General features: G+C 38.3%; 1 protein-coding gene across 6 annotated transcripts in view; it reads right to left on the bottom strand.

Moving 5' to 3' along the window:
• The window catches only part of TMTC2 (transmembrane O-mannosyltransferase targeting cadherins 2), a 269,879-nt gene that overhangs the window by 23,713 nt on the left and 227,456 nt on the right, over window positions 1-18,710 (bottom strand). For 4 of the 6 annotated variants that reach the window (XM_062613857.1, XM_062613861.1, XM_062613859.1 and 1 more), the window contains 2 exons: window positions 11,993-12,107; window positions 2,652-2,715 (listed from right to left, as the gene is read on the bottom strand). In XM_062613857.1, coding sequence (XP_062469841.1) covers window positions 2,652-2,715; window positions 11,993-12,107 — 179 coding nt within the window. Of the gene's footprint in view, window positions 1-2,651; window positions 2,716-4,526; window positions 4,683-6,939; window positions 7,168-11,992; window positions 12,108-18,710 lie in introns of those variants that run through there. The other 2 variants (XR_009963880.1, XM_062613860.1) reach the window with 2 other exon arrangements.

Below are 18,710 nucleotides of genomic sequence, written 5' to 3'. Positions count from 1 at the left end.
ACTCACATAATTTTGCTGAACCTCCATTTTCATAAAACAGTGAGAAAATACAGAGGCTATATCCAAAATAAAAAATGTAACTGTGGACAAATGTAACTTGTAATTTTCAGGCTGTAAGGATGGTTCCTACACAGCTATGGACTGGGCCACTTGCAGTCTCTCAGACAGTACCTGAGAACACTCAAATAAGCCAGTTCAATCAACACTAGAGAATAGTCCTGGCCACATTTAATTTACCAGTGCAGACGCAACAATGAAGCACACAGGATTTGACTAATTTGCATTCCACACTCTTTTGGAAAGGTCAGGAGATTCTGTCTTAACCATATCTGCATCATATTGCTTACTACCTAGAAAAATTCCATGAGTGGCTTCTTTTCCTCCCACTCTGAAACTATTATGGAAAATTTGAGAGCTAATAATAAGAGAAAAGATATGCATGACTACTTTTGGCTTTATTTTCATTCTTGAGAGATTGCTCTTGTACAGTCATCAGATGGTTGACGCTGGCACTGAAAACTAATATCCTCCCCACTCTGCATCATTAAAGTAGTTTTAAATAGTCATGAACCATATGTATGCTATGCTTAGCTAGAAACTTTATCATCCTGAACATAAAAGTGAAATTATGTCTCATGAGGCCCCACTTGGAGTCCTGTGTGCAGTTCTGGTGTCTTCAACATAAAAAAGACATGGAACTGTTGGAACAAGTCCAGAGGAGGGCCACGAGGATGATCAGGGGACTGGGGCACCTCCCGTATGAAGACAGGCTGAGAAAGTTGGGGCTGTTCAGCCTGGAGAAGAGAAGGCTGTGTGGAGACCTCATAGCAGCCTTCCAGTGTCTGAAGGGGGCCTATAAGGATGCTGGGCAGGAACTATTCATTAGGGCCTGTAGTGACAGGACAAGGGGTAACAGGTTCAAACATACACAGGAGGTTCAGGTAAGATATAAGGAAGAACCTTACTGTGAGGTTGGTGAGCCACTGGAACAAGTTGCCTGAAGAAGTGGTAAATGTTTCATCCCTTGCAGTGTTCAAGGCCAGGTAGGACAGAACCTTGGGCAACACAGTCTATGGTGAGGTGTCCCTGCCCATGGCAGGGGGGTTGGAATGAGATGATCTTAAGGTCCTTTCCAACCCTAACTATTCTACGATTCTGTGATTTGTAAAGAAAGCTGAAGCAGTACTTACTTATTAGATTTTTACTTAAACTAATCAAAATTAAATGCAAGTTGCTCTAAAAAACTGTTCTGATGGTCCCATCCAGCAAAAAGGACACTTTAGTCTTAACAAGTAAAACTTGGCAGCTATACCTAGAAATACCACTCTGTAATTGCACCACTGCCATCAGCTAGAAAACCTCAGTTGTTTCCAAAGCTCTCTGAGAAACCTCACACATATAATCATATATGGCTTTATACAAATATCAGAAACTCAGAAATACATTCAAAGATTTTGAGAGTACAATGAACCACAGAAAAGAGAAGAGGAATTGTACCAACTTTCAGGCAATTGAGGGAATTTGTTCAACATTAGGGCATCCATACAGGAAAAAAAAAACCAAAAATTCTTGCATCTGAAAGCATATGGAGTCACAAAGTCTAAACTGTTAGCTCACAAAGTAGCAAGTAAAGAAATACACAGATTTTCTGAGTTTTGGTTTTGGCAAGTTTCAGGGTTTTTTTTTTGTTTTTGTTTTTTTTTTTTATGAGATGGTGTAAAAGTGTGCAATTTCATACAAACAAGTTATTTTTATTTTGGGTTATGGGGATTATATTTTGTTAACATGTGTTGAGTCTTGGCTGGTGTTGCTTTTAACTCTTAGCTCTGAAAACTCATTTTAAGCCTGCTATTTTTTAACTTTTTTTTCTTTTTCACTTGACTGAAATTGTTAATTTGCATCCTCAAATTTGGCACTATAGATTCTGAGACAGGAATGTGCTCTACATTTGATTTATTGCATAGACAAAGTATTAGGTATTTGAAATAGATTCTGCTCCATTTATATTCATGAATATTTTTTCTCAAAATGGAAGGTAATTGAAAAGAAATATAACATTGAGTAAAAAACTGCAAAAAGAAAATATTTTGTTTCCTTAGTTCCTGATGCAATAAGATTGGAAATAAGCTTTTCTTTTTAAGAAGGGTCTGTCACATATTTCTGCTTCAAGTAATAAGCTTTTCTTTGCCAATATACAACAATCTCAGAGGTAAATAGCTCTGAGGTAAAATCATCTTTAACTCTGTTGAATAACAAGGTTTGCCAGAAGTTCATGACAGAGGAAAAGGCGCAAAATGTATTGTTGAAAATACCTTATACAGTGGACCATAGAATTGCCCTACATTCTCTTTTACTAGTGAAAATAGATGGAATTAGGAAAGCTTTCCAAACTCAACACACTTAAAGGTACATAAATAAATCTTTTCCAACTATGTTAGCAAAGTAAGATTTGTTGCTAGAACAGTTCACTCAGGTAACTTAAAAGTATAGGGATTGGTTTGACAAAGGAACACCTTTATCTGACTATCCAATAATTAACCATTAAAACATCACAAATAATATAGGCTGAAGTTTCTCCTTGATCACAAAGGGTTCAGCACTGTGGCACGTTCATCAATTTATGTAATGGATATCATTAAGAAGGTACTTACATTAGGTCTTAATCCTGCTGCCATTTCATAATACTTCTCAGCTTCTTCATTGAGACTGGCTTGTCTATCAGGACAGAAAAAGCCAACACAGTTACACCTGATTTTCCTTGGGTTAAAAAAGAAAACATGCCTAATAAAGCATAGCTAAAACCAAAATACTGCAACTACTCCTCATTGATTAAGGATATAACCGTAACAAATGCAAAAAGTATGTCAATCTGAAAGATATTTTTTATAGTCCATAATGTCCAAAGATTTCTCTTTCCTACCTTATTTCCTTTTTAGTTCTAAAATTATATAAGTACACACAGGAGAGAAATGAAGAAGGCAAAAAACTCAGCTGAGACAAAACCAGAGACATACCAGTCCCCACCACAGGAAAATCTGGCTTGTTTTTTGTAATTAGCCATACTTTCACAGTAAATTATGAAGCTGTAGATTGTACAATAATGCAGTCCCTATTATTCCAGAAGGGAAAAAAAAAAAAAAAGGAAAAGAAAATAAAATCAGAGAATACAATGATTTTTCAAAAATGGGTTTTCAGGATGCAGGGAATTCATTCAGAAGGTAGAGTTTTGATTTCAACATTTACGCAAATCAGTCTGAGAGTGAATTTAAGCTTAGCTCTCATATTCCAGGAGAATAAAATGAGTTTCTGGGTATGGGAAGCACTATCAGTATAGTTGGCATCTATATTCTCATACTAGTTTAAGTTTTATTTGTTCCCTTGAGTTTTCACTTTAATGCGTTCAAATGAAAATGAAATATATTGACACAGAAATTCAAACACATTTTTGTCTCAATAGGCCTCTTTCTTCTCTCAAATTCCTCTCTTCTTTTGTCTTGTTCTTAATTTCCCTCCAACTATTCATTTTGGCTACTGATCCAATGTATATCAGTCAAACACATACATATCATAAGACGGATGTTAACTATGTAAGAATACTCAAGCAGAACTATCAGGCAGGCTACCTATCTTCTGCTAAAGTTATTTGCTTTTTATTTGCTCTTTTTTACTTTTTTTTTACATGAATAGCTATTTCCCTTCATACGGGAGTTAGGACAGGAGTTTTTCAGCCTATTTGTGTTTATTATGCAATTACAGATGTATTTCTGTGATACATAATGGAAAATTGGAAAACAAGGATAACATTAAGCACTGAGTTGGTTGTTTTTTCATTTTTTTCTTTTTCTTCTGATTCCAGAAACAGTTACTAGCTCACAGTGTATTAATCAATCAACTGAGCACTTGTATCTGGAGATTTTACTTTGTTCATTACAGGAGATTTTACATGCTTTGTTATTCAGTGATCAAATTGTATTCTAATTTTATGTTCCCATCCATCCAAATTTTAAACAATTAGCCACATAATACATGATAGGTAATTAATCCCAATCAACACATTTTGACAGTTATTGGTCTTGGGAGGAGAAAGGGAAGAAGGATAATCGCTTTGAAGTTTCCCACATAATTCACGTGCAAGCTGAAACCGCTTCTTGACTAACAATTTCCCAAGTAGTACCTGGTTTATACCTGTTAACTGTTTTAAATTACTTTGCACATGTATCATTGACTCAGTGGTTCCAGTGGTTAGGAATGTCTAATGACTGAATGTCTAAAAATTTAACCTGTCACATAACCTGCTTCTGAATCACTCCTGCTGAGCATTAGTAGTACTTGAAACAACTTGGGGGGGGGGCAGGGGGAAATCTTCCAAATTTCAGGATTTACTACATGGCACATAGGATAAAAAAATGAAAGATGTCACAGAGCTTTTTTTTTTTTCCTCCCTTCTTTTTCCTGTTTTCACAAAGCTGTCAGGAAACAAAGCATTTCTGAACGTGGTTAAATTCTGAACAAACAAGGTGCCTTACCCAGGAGGCAGATACAGATGGTACACTTCACCTCCAAAAAGTGGTGTTGGCATGTGAACATTGAACAAATTAAAATCCTGTCTCCTTTTAGCCCAGTGGAAAAACATGGTTTGTTTTCCTCCCACATGTACATTTTGAAACATGGATCATTAATTCCTGAGTTGAAATCAGTTTGAAATTATAGCTCTCCATTAAAAATGGTTTATAGAAATGAATGCACACCACAGCAAACCAGTGAGGAAAATGCCACTTCCATTTCTGGGGCATTCAGCAACAGCTCCTTTAGTTAAGATACAGCAGAATTCTGGTTCCCATTTTCACTGGAAATGTAAACTAGAAATACATTATGTTAAGCCTTGGAATGGCTTTCCCTTGAGAAAAATTAAAGGCACAGAGGCAGAAAATTGCAGTAACCTTACGCCACTGAGCAGTAAAGGGCCCTGGATCAATGTCAAACAATGGAAGGACACTACTAAAGGAATCATAATTCATATTAGAGTAAAACATTAGATAAAATGTTGATAATTACACAGAATGGAAGAAAGGAAGCAAAGGCAAGTCTGGAAGACAGTCCTTTTCATAGTTGCAAGTTATATTTTAACCTGCATCCTAAATCTCTTCATGGGGACTGACCTTGAAAATACATCTGATTTTATCCATTAACACCTAGTACTCAATCTTACTGTAAGGGACAAAAATGTCTCTTCTTTTTATTCTCTCATATATCTTAACCTGAGCCTTCAGACCTAACAGTTCCCTGGTTTCTGTTCCAGCTGACTGCCAGTGACACCTCATAAACGTGCTTGACAACACATCGCTCTTCGGGTCTCCTGATACCCAGTTACATTCAGCTTGCATTTATTTTGAATCTTTATGTTGATCACTGGAAAACATATTGCTTTAAGAGAAAACTACCATCAATGCTGACTGGTTCAGACACATAAACAAGTGAATTTTAACCTGTCTATTGCTTTGTATAAGGCCTTAGTCTGTTTTGGGGGTTTTCAATGTGAAATCATGCATGTCAGTCCAGCAATAACGATCAATCTTCAAAGAGATTCCTATTTTAAAATACGAATGTTGATACTCAGCATTCTTAATGGACCTTTTTGTGTCACAACAAAGTCATAATCATATTCTATACATGTAGACCTTAATGCAAATTCTTTGTATACAAAATTTACATAGGCCTAGGGTTACAAAATTTATATAGACTATAAACTTAGCCATGCATACATGCATATATGTATTTAAGCACATGGGCAGTAATTAAAGAATTAATAAAGTCTGTTTAGACAATGACACTGAAAAACCGAAGACAATGTCATGTAGTATTGCTCTAATTCAGACTTCTGTTTTCAAATAGCCAATAAGCATGCTGTAACTTCATGTAATATAAGTGTTTCCCAGAACAACCCACTTCAAGAAGCATGAAAAGAACCAATTGTTCCTACAAAATATGCTTCTAAGCAAGGTTCTTTTTCGTGTGTTTGTTCGCATTTGGAGACAATGTGAAGCACTTTTCCTGTTTATAATTAGTACAGTGGTATCATCACACTGCCATTCCTCATTCTAAAAGTAATTATTCCCTAGATCACAGGAAACCTATCGCATGGCAGCTCACCTCAGTATGCAAAGTGAAATTTCACTTAGTACTGTTAATACATAACTTAGTCACTCCAACTATGGCCACCAAATGGCATTACAAATATACACTTCCATACATTCTTACAAAATGTATCTGCCAAAAAGGCTTCAAACTGCTATAAGCAAAAGAGCATAGCAAACACTACAAAAGTAAAACATGTGACCAGTTACTGTTTTAAGATGAACCACCCAAAGATGACCCTTGAATGAAGCTGTCTAGAAAACAAATTTGTTGAGAAAACAAATTTTACAGGCAAGTATTAGGCAAGTTATAAGTTACCAGACTGTTGCAAAGATATTAATTACATTCATTCCATATCTCATCCCTATTACAGATGACTTGATTCATCTGGCACTGCATTATCAGGATCCAACAGAAGTCATCTCAGCAAAAAATTAATAACTATGCTTGTGTAATTAGGAATAGGGAGTTGTCTTAATAATGCATACAGATCTAACTTGGTTTTTGTCTTGGTTTCGGTTTCAGATTTAGTCACAAAGAGAGGCAGTAAACAGTGTTAGAATACCTGACTGAACAGAAGTCTTTCTTGTGACTGCTAAACTGAGAACAGACCATCTATAAATACACTTACTGCATCTGGACACAGCTAACAATTCTGTTACAAATTAAAAAAAAAAAAAAAACCCTCAACAAACCAAATAAAACTAACCTGCAGCATACCAGTTAAAAATTTACAAAACCTGGTATTTCTTTATTCAGGTTGCATTTTAATTTAAAAAATTTTCTCAACGAAAGGAAAAGAAAAACATTTTAGTAGAAGAATAATCGACTTGGAAGGCATGTTGTGATTGGTTTTACTCAAAGCAGCTCCAACCCAAGTTTTAAAGAATTTGCCTGCAATTGTGAAGAAATGTCTGCATGTTTCTGAATCCTGTGACACTCTTTGGGCTAATGGCAGAAACAGGAGTACGGCAGGGAGAAAAGATGGCTCCTTTCTATTACAGCAGAACATCACTGCAAAGAGTACTTGGTCTGAAAAAAAATTAATTAGAATTTACACACAAATGTAAATTGCTATTACAACTAGTTATTACTTCCCAGTCATTTTGGAAACCTTGCACCACCCACATTAAAATCGTTTTCTACCTCTTATTCTACAACACATTTTAAAATTTATCCCTTCTCTCTCACAACAGTGAATTCACTTCCATGCCCTGTAAACTTCTGTAATGTATTTTCTACCTCACAGCTGTGAAGTCCATTCAAAATTCTTACTCACTAGTCAGTTTTTATAGCTCTCTAAGGTACCTAAAGAGCAGTTGGTCACCTACGTGAAACTAATATATTTAATAATTTTGTCCTTTCATTTATGAGTGTTAGCACCCACAGTTTCGAGTTGTGTCACTCTATGTCAGTCTGAGTACTTCCTTCTTTCCTCCCTCTGTTGTATCCTTGTATCTGCTTTCCTCTTGGAATCACCTCAGCTCTCCATCATTCTAAATATTTTGAAAATCAGCTTCTGAAGTCCCCCAGACTCATGATGGATTTGTAGCTGCTTTGTCCTAACATATGAATATACATTCCTCTTGTCCAGCAGGTATTATGTAAGCAGTATATTGAATAAATTACTAAGCAGTGAACAAAGGCAGACAACAGAATCATGTTTTAGCTAAAATCAGACAGATCATAACACACAGGGTTTTAAGCAAATACTTGGCAGCACTGAATTTCACTTTGCCACCCTAATTCTTGCTAAATCCTTCAGACCACTTTAGACTCCCAAAGCATATTAGGAAGGCATTATCATCTTCCACAAAGAAAGATGAGCATTTAAGTGAAAAATTAGACCAACTGGATATCCCTAAGGACCACAGTTGGATTCTAGCTAAACAAAACCACTGGGCCTTTTTTTTAATTTTGTTTTGTTTTTAAGGGGTTTGGTTTGATGGGTTTTCTTTCTTTTAGAGGTTCTTTTTTGGTTTTTGGCTTACAGTTTAGAATCACTGAGCTCAATGCTGGTCAAAGCTTCTCAAAAAGTGTCCGCTCCCAACCAGAACAAGAAGCGTAACCATGGCTGATTTATACAGTACAGCCATGTCACTCTAACTCTGAGAGTCAAAAAATAACTCATATCCCAATGTAAAGACATACCTTTAAAACCTGGGATGCCTCACTCAGTGCTCAGAGAGGAAGTAAGAGACTTATTGCAGTTATCCCCAAAATAATATTGATCTATGTCACCGCATTTTAAGATAGATACCCACAATCATACCATGAAACATACATACTCACTTCCACAACATACTCACTGAAGTCAGGAGACTGGCACACTTTATACTGTTTTGGATTCAGTTTTCATACCTAACTTGCTATGCTTCTGTCAGTGAATTTGTTTCATTAATCTAAATGTTTCAAACTACTGAATTCTATCTTGAGAGATATAATTCAGAGAATAATCGGGGGAAGGGAAGGATCTTTAAAATAGCTCATATACCTGTGGGAGGTCAAACTGTTGTTTACCAGTTAACCATCTGTCTTGGTTTCCTTTCTAATCTACAAGCAATGAGAATTATTTCTCAAAGGGTATTTTGGGTCTTATTTCAAAATCCTGGTATAGAAACTTTCATTCTGAAACACAGGCTGCTTGGCTAAAGCCAATTCTACCTGCTCTTTAATAACATTTTCTTTTCATTTCATATCCTAAGTATTAAAAGTATAAACAGCCAAGTGAGATACCTCCACCAGACAAAGTATTTCAATAATTGGCTTGCGTTAATGATGAATTGTATTTTTTATTTCCCTTTTTATCCATTTTCTAAGAATAGACACAATCTAAATGAAACCAAGTAGCCTCGTAGCTGTTAAGCGGACAATAGACAATAATTAGACAGTTATCCTAGAAATAAGCATGGAGGATACCTATTACGGTAATGTGAATTTAATGATAATATTCAGGTAGAAGCTTAATGTTACTGCATATCTGGGTCTGACAGCTTTAGAAGGAAAAAAAATAGTCTAAATTTTTATTCTATTTGAATAGGACAACAGGATTAAATATAACAATAAATCACAGATTCTGATAACATCACTAAGTGCTACTGTGAGTCTCAAAGTCACAGTATCACAGTATGCTAGAGATTGGAAGGGACCTCAAAGATCATCTAGTCCAATCCCCCTGCCACAGCAGGAACACCTAGATAAGGTTACATAGGAATGTGTCCAGGCGAGTTTTGAATGTCTCCAGGGAAGGAGACTCCACAGCCTCCCTGGGCAGCCTGTTCCAGTGTTCCGTCACCCTCACTGAGAAGAAGGTTCTTCTCAAGTTTAAGTGGAACCTCTTGTGTTCCAGTTTGTACCCATTACCCCTTGTCCTATCATTGTTTGCCACTGAGTAGAGCCTGGCTCCATCCTCGTGACACTCACCCTTTATATATTTATAGACACTTATAAGGTCACCCCTCAGTCTCCTCTTCTCCAAACTGTAGAGACCCAGCTCCCTTAGTCTTTCCTCATAAGGGAGATGCTCCACTCCCTTAATCATCTTAGTTGCCCTGCTCTGGACTCTCTCCAGCAGGTCCCTGTCCTTCTTGAACTGAGGGGCCCAGAACTGGACACAATATTCCAGATGGGGTCTCACCAGGGCAGAGTAGAGGGGAAGGAGGACCTCTCTCGACCTACTAACCACCCCCCTTCTAATACACCCCAGGATGCCATTGGCCTTCTTGGCCACAAGGGCACAGTGTTGGCTCATGGTCATCCTGTCGTCCACTAGGACCCCCAGGTCCCTCTCCCCTACAATGCTCTCTAACAGGTCGTTTCCCAACCTATACTGGAACCTGGGGTTGCTCCTGCCCAGATGCAGGACTCTACACTTTCCCTTGTTATATTTCATCAAGTTATTCCCTGCCCAACTCTCCAGCCTGTCCAGGTCTCGCTGGATGGCAGCACAGCCTTCTGGCGTGTCAGCCACTCCTCCCAGCTTAGTGTCATCAGCAAACTTGCTGATAGTACACTCAATTCCCTCATCTAAATCGTTGATGGATATATTAAATAATACTGGTCCCAGTACTGACCCTTGAGGCACTCCACTAGTTACAGCCTCCAACTAGACTCAGTCCCATAGACTACAACTCTCTGGCTTCTCTCTTTCAGCCAGTTCACAGTCCACCTCACTACCTGATCATCGAGACCACACTTCCTCAATTTAGCTGTGAGGATGCTGTGGGAGACTGTGTCAAATGCTTTGCTGAAGTCAAGGTAGACCACATCCACCACTGTGCCATCATCCATCCACCTTGTTATTTCCTCATAAAAGGCTAAGAGATTGGTCAAACATGATTTCCCCTTGGTGAAGCCATGTTGACTGCCCCTCATAACCCTCTTATCCTTGATATGCCTTAAGATGGCACCAAGGATAAGGTGTTCCATCACTTTCCCAGGGATGGAGGTGAGGCTGACTGGTCTATAGTTACCCGGGTCCTCCTTCTTGCCCTTTTTGAAGACTGGAGTGACATTTGCTTTCCTCCAGTCCTCAGGCACCTCTCCCGTTTCCCAAGACTTGGTAAAGATGATGGCGAGTGGTCTAGCAATGACTTCCGCCAGTTCCCTCAGCACCCGCGGGTGCATCCCATCTGGACCCATGGATTTATGGATGTCCAGATTGCTCAACCGGTCTCTAACCCATTCCTCATCGACTAAGGCAAACCGCTCCGTTGACCTGACTTCATCTAAGTTCTCCGGGGTACAGGGCTCTTCAGGACTGCCTGCAGCAGAGTAGACAGAGACAAAGAAGGCATTCAGTAACTCTGCCATCTCTGTATCTTCTGTCACCAGGGCACCCATCCCGCTCATCAGTGGGCCTACATTGCCTCTGGTGTTAGTTTTATCTGCCATGTATTTGAAAAAGCTCTTTTTGCTGTCCTTGACCCTTCTTGCCAGGTTTAATTCTAAGGATGCCTTAGTCCTCCTAGCTGCCTTCCTACATCCTCTAGCAGCAGCCTTATATTCCTCCCAGGTGGCCAGCTCCTCCTTCCATGACCTGTAAACTCTCCTCTTCCACTTGAGCATACCCAGCAATTCCCTATTTAACCACGCAGGTCTCCTGGCCCTCTTCCTTGACTTCCTACGTGTCGGGATGCTCCGATCTTGAGCTTGGAAAAAGCAATCCTTGAATGCCAACCAACTATCTTGGGCCCCTTTACCTTCAAACAGCCTTGCCCATGGGATTTCCCCTAGCAATTGCTTGAAAAGGCCAAAGTTTGCCCTGCTAAAGTCCAGGGTTGCAATTCTACTTGCTATTCTACTGGTCCTACCACACAAGATCCTGAATTCCACCATCTCGTGGTCGCTGCAACCAAGGCAGCCCTCAACCCTTACTGTCATAATTAAGTCATAATTAGCCTGGCAATATTTAGATTTCTAATTATTGTACTGTTCCCTACTGTTATTAATATAAAATCTTGTGTTTTCAATATTCCCTAGTTACACCCAGATCACTCTATTATTTTCAATTGTATGCAATCTAATTTTTTTAAAATCAGGTAAAAGAAAATTCTGCAGATGGTTCTTCACAAAGCCCCCACTTTTTCTTGTGTGCAAGCAAAAAGGATTAACTGCTTGTGAACAGAAATTTTAAAAGTAAGAAATTACAAGATAAAGCACAGAAAATCAGAAATAGAAAGTGCTAAATCCTGCAACAGTTTCAGTCCAATTCTTTTTAACTTAATCGCAATGTTGAATTATTCAAAAGAGTTGCTGGGCTTTAAAAAGGACCCTGTGTAAGCGAAAGCTGTAAAGACTTTTTTTTCCTCTAAAAGTGGGGAGGAAAATCAAGTAAGGTGGATGCAAAAGCACTAACCTGAGCATATGGGCTGCATTGAAAACAACATCAAATTCTGTATTATCCAGTTCAGCTGCTTTTTTTGCCATCTCAGCCGCTTCTATCAGGCGGGATTCTTCTAGAAGGAACTGACCTGCAATGTAGTGCATGAATGTGAGCCCACAAAAAACAACTGATGGATAATACCTCAGACAATATGGTTAGGAAAAGGAATTTAGAAAACAAAAAAATCGCAGATGTCTAAGATTCAAAGTTTAGTCATTGGTTGATCTACTCTGTATTTCAGTATCTTTAAAAATGTAGTAAATATAGAAAAAATGCAATAAATATGACAGGTATTAACTGCAATATTTGCAGAACATATTTATGGAGCGTGAGAACAACACAGAACAACTCAGCCATCAAGAAACAACGCTCCCATCCCTGAGAAGTTTGCCATTTAAGAATTTGCCCTTCCACCTATACACTGATATTCACTTCCTCAAAACAAAATAAAATCAAATATCATCTACAGTGAAATATATTCCAATTTAAAAGTATCTACCAGAATCATATTGTCGTGGTTTAAACACAGTCAGCCACGCAGTATCTCTCTCACCCCCCCACCCACCCCCCCTTGCCTTCCCCCTGCTCCCAGAGGGATGGGGAGGAGAATCAAAAGAATGCAACTCCCACACGTTGAGATAAGAACAGTTTAGTAACTAAGGTATAACACAAGTCACTACTGCTACCACCAATAGTAATAATGATAAAGGAAATAACAAGGGAAGAGAATACAACACCTCACCACCTGCCCACCCAAGCACCGACCGATACGTGGTCCAACCCGAGCAGTGAACCAGCCCTTCCAGGTAACTCTCAGTTACATTCCGGTCATGATGTGCTGTGGTATGGAATACCTCTTTGGTCAGTTTGGGTCAGGTGTCCTGTCTCTGCTTCCTCCTGGCTTCCCCTCCTCCCTGGCAGAGCATGAGGCTCATAAAGTCCTTGGCCAGACTAAACATTTGAGCAGCAACTAAAAACATCAGTGTTATCAGCTCTGTTCCCAGGCCGAAAGTCAAAACCACAGCACTGCACCAGCTACTAAGAAGGAGAAAAAATGACTGCTACTGCTGAACCCAGGACACATATGAAAATACTTTTTATATAAATACCTGCAAACATATTTCTTCAGCTTTAGAATTATAAATGATGCTTTGCTTTAAAATTATTAAATATATAAATATATATAATATACTTGATGAACTGGTATTTTATCATGTATTTTAATAACACTAAGAAAATCACAACAGGTAGCTTTTTACAAGTTTCCTACATGATGCTTACCTTTCACACGAAAATACAGATGGCTAGAATTAAGTGACTGAATTTTTTACAAATGACGTAATCATAATCATTAAACCAAGTTAATACTGAAAAGAATGAATAATTTAGGATTTGTCCCTGCTCATGGCAGCGGAGTTGGAACTAGATGATCTTAAGGTCCTTTCCAACCCTAACTATTCTATGATTCTATGATTCAATGATCAACAAAACTTTAACTAAAGTACAGTAGTTTCAAAACAAAACATAACAACTAGTAGAATTCTGTAAGAATGTATTTTCCTTTGAAGAAGAGGGGAAAAAACATTTTGGAAGGTACTCAAACCACCCTATTTCTGCTTCTTTCAAAGATTTTTTCACACCTAATTTATAAAATGCGTTATTTTTGGATCAAGGACTTTTCAAAGGGTTTCAGCCATCTAGAATCTGTGTCTACATAACTTTATATTTGGAAAAGCTATCTTAAAGTATGGTGATTATACATTCCAGTATCCCATCCTTTCTTTTTTATCTTTCTAAAGGTCACTCAACCAAAAGTCCACCAAATCATCACTGGCCACAAGCCTCTTCAGGTGCACTTTGCCATAAGCAAATTACTTTCTCTCTCAGAGAGGGATTTTATTTTTTTTCCTTGCCTCCCTTCCTCATACATTCCCTGTTACTTTCATGCTTATGCAGATTGACTTAACCAGAGCTAGCAAGGTCTGCAGGGGCACAGTGAATTCAGTGATGCTTTGATACCATGAACCTGTTCACAGAAGGAATTATCTCTATACAAAAAGTGATGAAGGACAGCTTTCCTAGGTTTTTGTTTACTCTGTAGATACATTTCAACTTCACAAGAGATAGAATATTATTTACTCAGACAGTCACCTGTATCTTAGTTATTCAGATCTGCAAAAATCTGTGCCTTTCTGCATTCAAAGCATAAGGTTTGCTTGCTTTAGTTACACCCTCATTCTAGTATATGCCATCCTTTCATGCATTATGATGTTTTGTGTTCAATTTGTCCGGAAACAGGTGATTTCAAAAAAGATTTCTTACACAGAACAATAAGTAAATAAATAAAGAGATAAAAGCATAACAATAAAACATACTGTGAGAAAAGTCTGTATTACAAGAAATTAATTTGTCTTTAGAATTAGAAACTGTGGTGCCCTAGGTTCAGTTGTAACAGTTGTTTTTCTCCTTCCTAGCAGCTGGTGCAGTGCTGTGTTTGTCTTTAGACTGAGAACAGTGCTGATAACACACTAATGTTTTAGTTGTTGATAAATAATGCTTACTCTGATCAAGTACTTTTCAGTCTCTCATCCTCTGCCAGGGAGCAGGGGAAGTCAGGAGGAAACAGAGACAGGACACCTGACCCAAGCTAGCCAAAAGGGTATTCCATACCACAGCACATCATGCCCAGTATATAAACTGGGGGGAGTTACTCAGAAGGCACAGATCACTGCTTGGGTCAGGCCGAGTATCAGTCGGCAGGTGGTGAGCAATTGTATCGTGCATCACTTGTGTTTATTGTTGGTTTTTTTCCTTATCCCCTTTTAGTTCTGTATTACCTCCCCTTGTTATTTCCCTTATCATTATTATTATTAGTGGTAGCAGGAGTGGTTTTATATTGTAGCTTAGTTACTGGACTGCTCTTATCTCAGCCTGTGGGATTTACATTCTTCTGATTTTCCTCCCCATCCCGGGGGCAGAAATGGGGGAGTGAGCAAGTGGGTGTGTGGTTCTGAGTTACTGGCTGGGCTTAAACCACAACATATGGCTTGAGCCATTAATGGAAATCTTTTATGAAGGAGAAAAAAAAAATTATGAGAGCCATAAGTTAGTTTTTTTAATTTTTCTCTTTTTTTTCTTTCTCAATCTAGTGGAAATATCTGAGTGTACAGGTGTGTGGTGGGTTGTCCCCTATCAGCATCCAAGCACCCATACAGCTGCTCACTGCCAGACCCCAGCTGGGTAACATGGGAAAATAGGAAGAACAAAAGCAAGAAAGCTTCTGGGTCAAGACAAAGATAGTTCAGTAGATGAAAGAAAGCATTAAAAAACAAAAAACAGAGAAATGAAGGAAATTGCTCACCACTTCTCATATGTAGTCTGACACCCAGCCAGTCTCCAAAAGCTACCTCAGAAGCCAAAACCCCTCTTCTTCATCTATCCCAGGGTCTATTGCTGAACATGATGTTATATGGTCTGACATATACCTTTGGCCAGCTTGGGTAAACTGTCCAAGCTGTGTCCCCTTCCAATCACCTGCTACCTCCAGCCTACTCACAGAGGGAGCAGAGTGGAAAAAGGAGAAAGCCTTGACTCTGCTAAAACACTGTTCAGCAACAGCCAAAACATGGGCATGTTATCAACTCTGGTTTAGCCACAAATTCAAAACACAGCATCATGCAGTCAGCTATGATAAAAGTGAATTATCATTAGTATGCTATATCTATCTATTGCAGTCAGAGCCAGTACAAGATGGAAACTTTCAGTTGAGAACTGATTTGCCAAGTTCTCCTGAAAGGCATACTAATTTTATTCATGCACCTGAATTTAATTTAAAGCATCTAAGTAGAGATATCTCATTTTGAAAACATTACCTGACATTCATTTTAATATGATATACTGAATTCATATGACAACAAGGTGGATTGGTACTTTACTGCTGCACTTTCTTATTTAGAAATCAGACTTATGAACTTTTCCTGCCCAAGTCACAAAGGTGTGTTTCTCAAGAGAATAGCACTCTTCCCACTTCGCTGGGAAGAATAATGCCAAGGAGTTGAAGGTGGATTGGAAGGCTTGATCCACAAGGCCCTGGATCCAGCAACCGCTTGCGTGGGTCTAAATTTGCACGCAGGATTTCCTCCTCTGACAGGCAGCTGGCAAACTGCATGATTTATGACAGACTGCCCAGTATCCCATCCTGAGCTTTCTTAGTGCAGGTGTCATGACTCCAACTCTTGCCAACAACATAAATTATGGTAGCCTGATTGTTTTCTTGAATCAGAACCAGCTTTTGAGAAAACATCTTTCTAGAAGCCCTGAATCCCTGATTTTCCTTTATCAAGGAAAGAATATTTCTCATTACTATTTTTCTGAAATGGGAGTGGTAAATCCACGGTCCAGGTTCAGGTGCAACCTTCAACAACACTGCTTTTTGCCTGGAACAATGTTATCTTTTTAATAGAATTTTCTACCTTTGTTGCTACACAGCACAGAGCTGAGGGTAAATATGAAGTCAAGAGTTTTGAAAGACCTTTGACAGCAGAGAACTGATTCAATATTTCACTATCCACATAATAATTCTCCCCTAAACCAAGATATCTAAGCATCAGAAATAGCATAAAAGCTGACAAATCCTGTCAGACTTGCTTAAACTTACTTTTTCTTGCAGATTGTCAACAACAGTTTTGAGTCTATATTTGACAAAAAAGAACTGAGGCAATATATGCAAACTACTGAAAAGTAACATAAAAGTATACATTCAATTTAAACAACAACCAAGAATTTTCAGTTCCTAAGAGCTGAGGAAAAACAACTCATTTTCATCTTATGCCAAAATTTTTAACAAATCTTCATCCACAGAGATGAAAGCATACAGCTCTCTAGCTGGTGTAACTACCTGTCTAAAATGAGCATAAACATTTGTAAAACATTTTGTTAATACATGCACCAACACCAGTTTAAAAGCCATACATCTGAATTGATAGTTCTGCTTTGTTGTAATATGAAAGGTATTAATTGGTTGGGATATGCCAGCGTGCAACAATCTGTTATGGCCAGAGCACAAAGGCATTAGTGCCTTCCTCTAGAACGGGCTCAACTATTCCTTACAGGCGCTAGGAGCTTCTTTTCTTATTAGACAAAAGTGCAAGTTGCACCAATCTTTCTTTAATTGAAATATTCTCACTTGTGCTCACTGGCAAACATTCAAATGTACTTTGTACCAGATCAGTGTAGGTTTCTGAAGTAGCCCATCTTGTTACTGCTGCTTTTGAAAAGAAAAATTTTGAATGGTCTCAGAACACACCATTAGTTCTGGACTTACTCAAACTTCAACGACTTACACTTCTGTCCTGATATCTTCAGTAATCCAAACAAAACTGAGTAAACTACCTTGTGAACAAGAAGGAAAAATCCTCAAATCCCACCATAACAGGAAATAGTTAACATTTTCTTCTTTTAATACACATTTGTCACCAGGTCTTCTGCACCTTATCTTCTTCAAAAGTTTTCTCCTTCCGTGGCAGCAACTTAAACAACTATATTAACAGGAAAAGTAGCTATATCAAAACCATAGATTCAACTGTCAAATCTGTTTATAATAAACTTCACTGAAAGATCTTTCAGAAACACATTCAACATTGAGGATTTGAAGCTGAATATTTGTTGATGCTATCAAAGCATTTCAAGTTTCAAAAGAAACCAGAATACAGACTGGGTTCTTGCTAACCCAAAGCATCACGTCTTGTCTTTGAAGCATGCAGTAAGGCTAAAAGATAATGTCTTGAGAACTGAACTACATTCTCACTGGCATAAGCAGAACTGCCACTGAAGTTACCATCAACTTCAACTCTGCTGTGGTAATGCAGGGCAAAAGAGCAGATGCAGCTAGAGATTTCTGAATGGAAAATTTCAACAGCGTTCTGTGGAAGAAATGAGAGGAGAGACCTTGTCTCTGAGTTGATTTCCAAAGCTTGCCAGGTGATGAATCAATGTTGCAAGATGCCAAGTCAAGAGACATGACCTAATGTAACTGTCTCCTTCAAGAGTTTCAAACCAGATTCATTGCCTGTGAATGAGCAGTTCCCAGAAAAAGGAAATGTTTGCTTAAAGATCCTGTTTTGCAAGCCTGTTTAGACAATAATTTCTTGCTGAATGTATAATTTTACAGGGGAAGCAAAGAGAACTTTTATCAGGATTACCTAGATGGTAGCAGCATTCTGGTTTGTTTTGCTACTCCTTATAGCCCATTCTATCTTTATCTAAAGCTGCTCTCTGGCTTTCTTGCAGGAAAGGCTTTTGGGGAGCTCATCCCCTCAGTCGGTTCCCATGGAGATCATTTCATGCAAATAACATATAAAGAAAGACTACACAAGCCTGCAACTTCAATATACACACTGTCTTGGAAAGGTCTTTTAACTAGCCTTTTACTTTGTCTGAAAAACTTGTATTACACTTGTGCTAAATATACCATTGGATGCCATCCAGAGCACAACCAGAGATAAGAGGGAAAAAAATTAAATTGCAAGCCTTTGGGACTCAATGACTGAACTTGTGACCACAACTGGATTACTGGAAGCTCTAACTAAAATGAAAGATTAATGATGAAAATATATAATTCAGAGGACCTCATCTTCTACAAATAGTAAGGAAGATTTTGGACCCTAGGTCATTCCCCAGATACCTGATGACG

Source organism: Pezoporus occidentalis, unplaced genomic scaffold (assembly GCF_034315485.1).
Source record: "Pezoporus occidentalis ecotype Australia unplaced genomic scaffold, CSIRO_AGI_Poc_V1 ctg17, whole genome shotgun sequence".
Classification (NCBI taxonomy): Eukaryota; Metazoa; Chordata; class Aves; order Psittaciformes; family Psittacidae; genus Pezoporus; species Pezoporus occidentalis.
The sequence above is the reverse complement of the archived record's forward strand: the minus strand, read 5'-3'. Positions and strand labels throughout refer to the sequence as shown.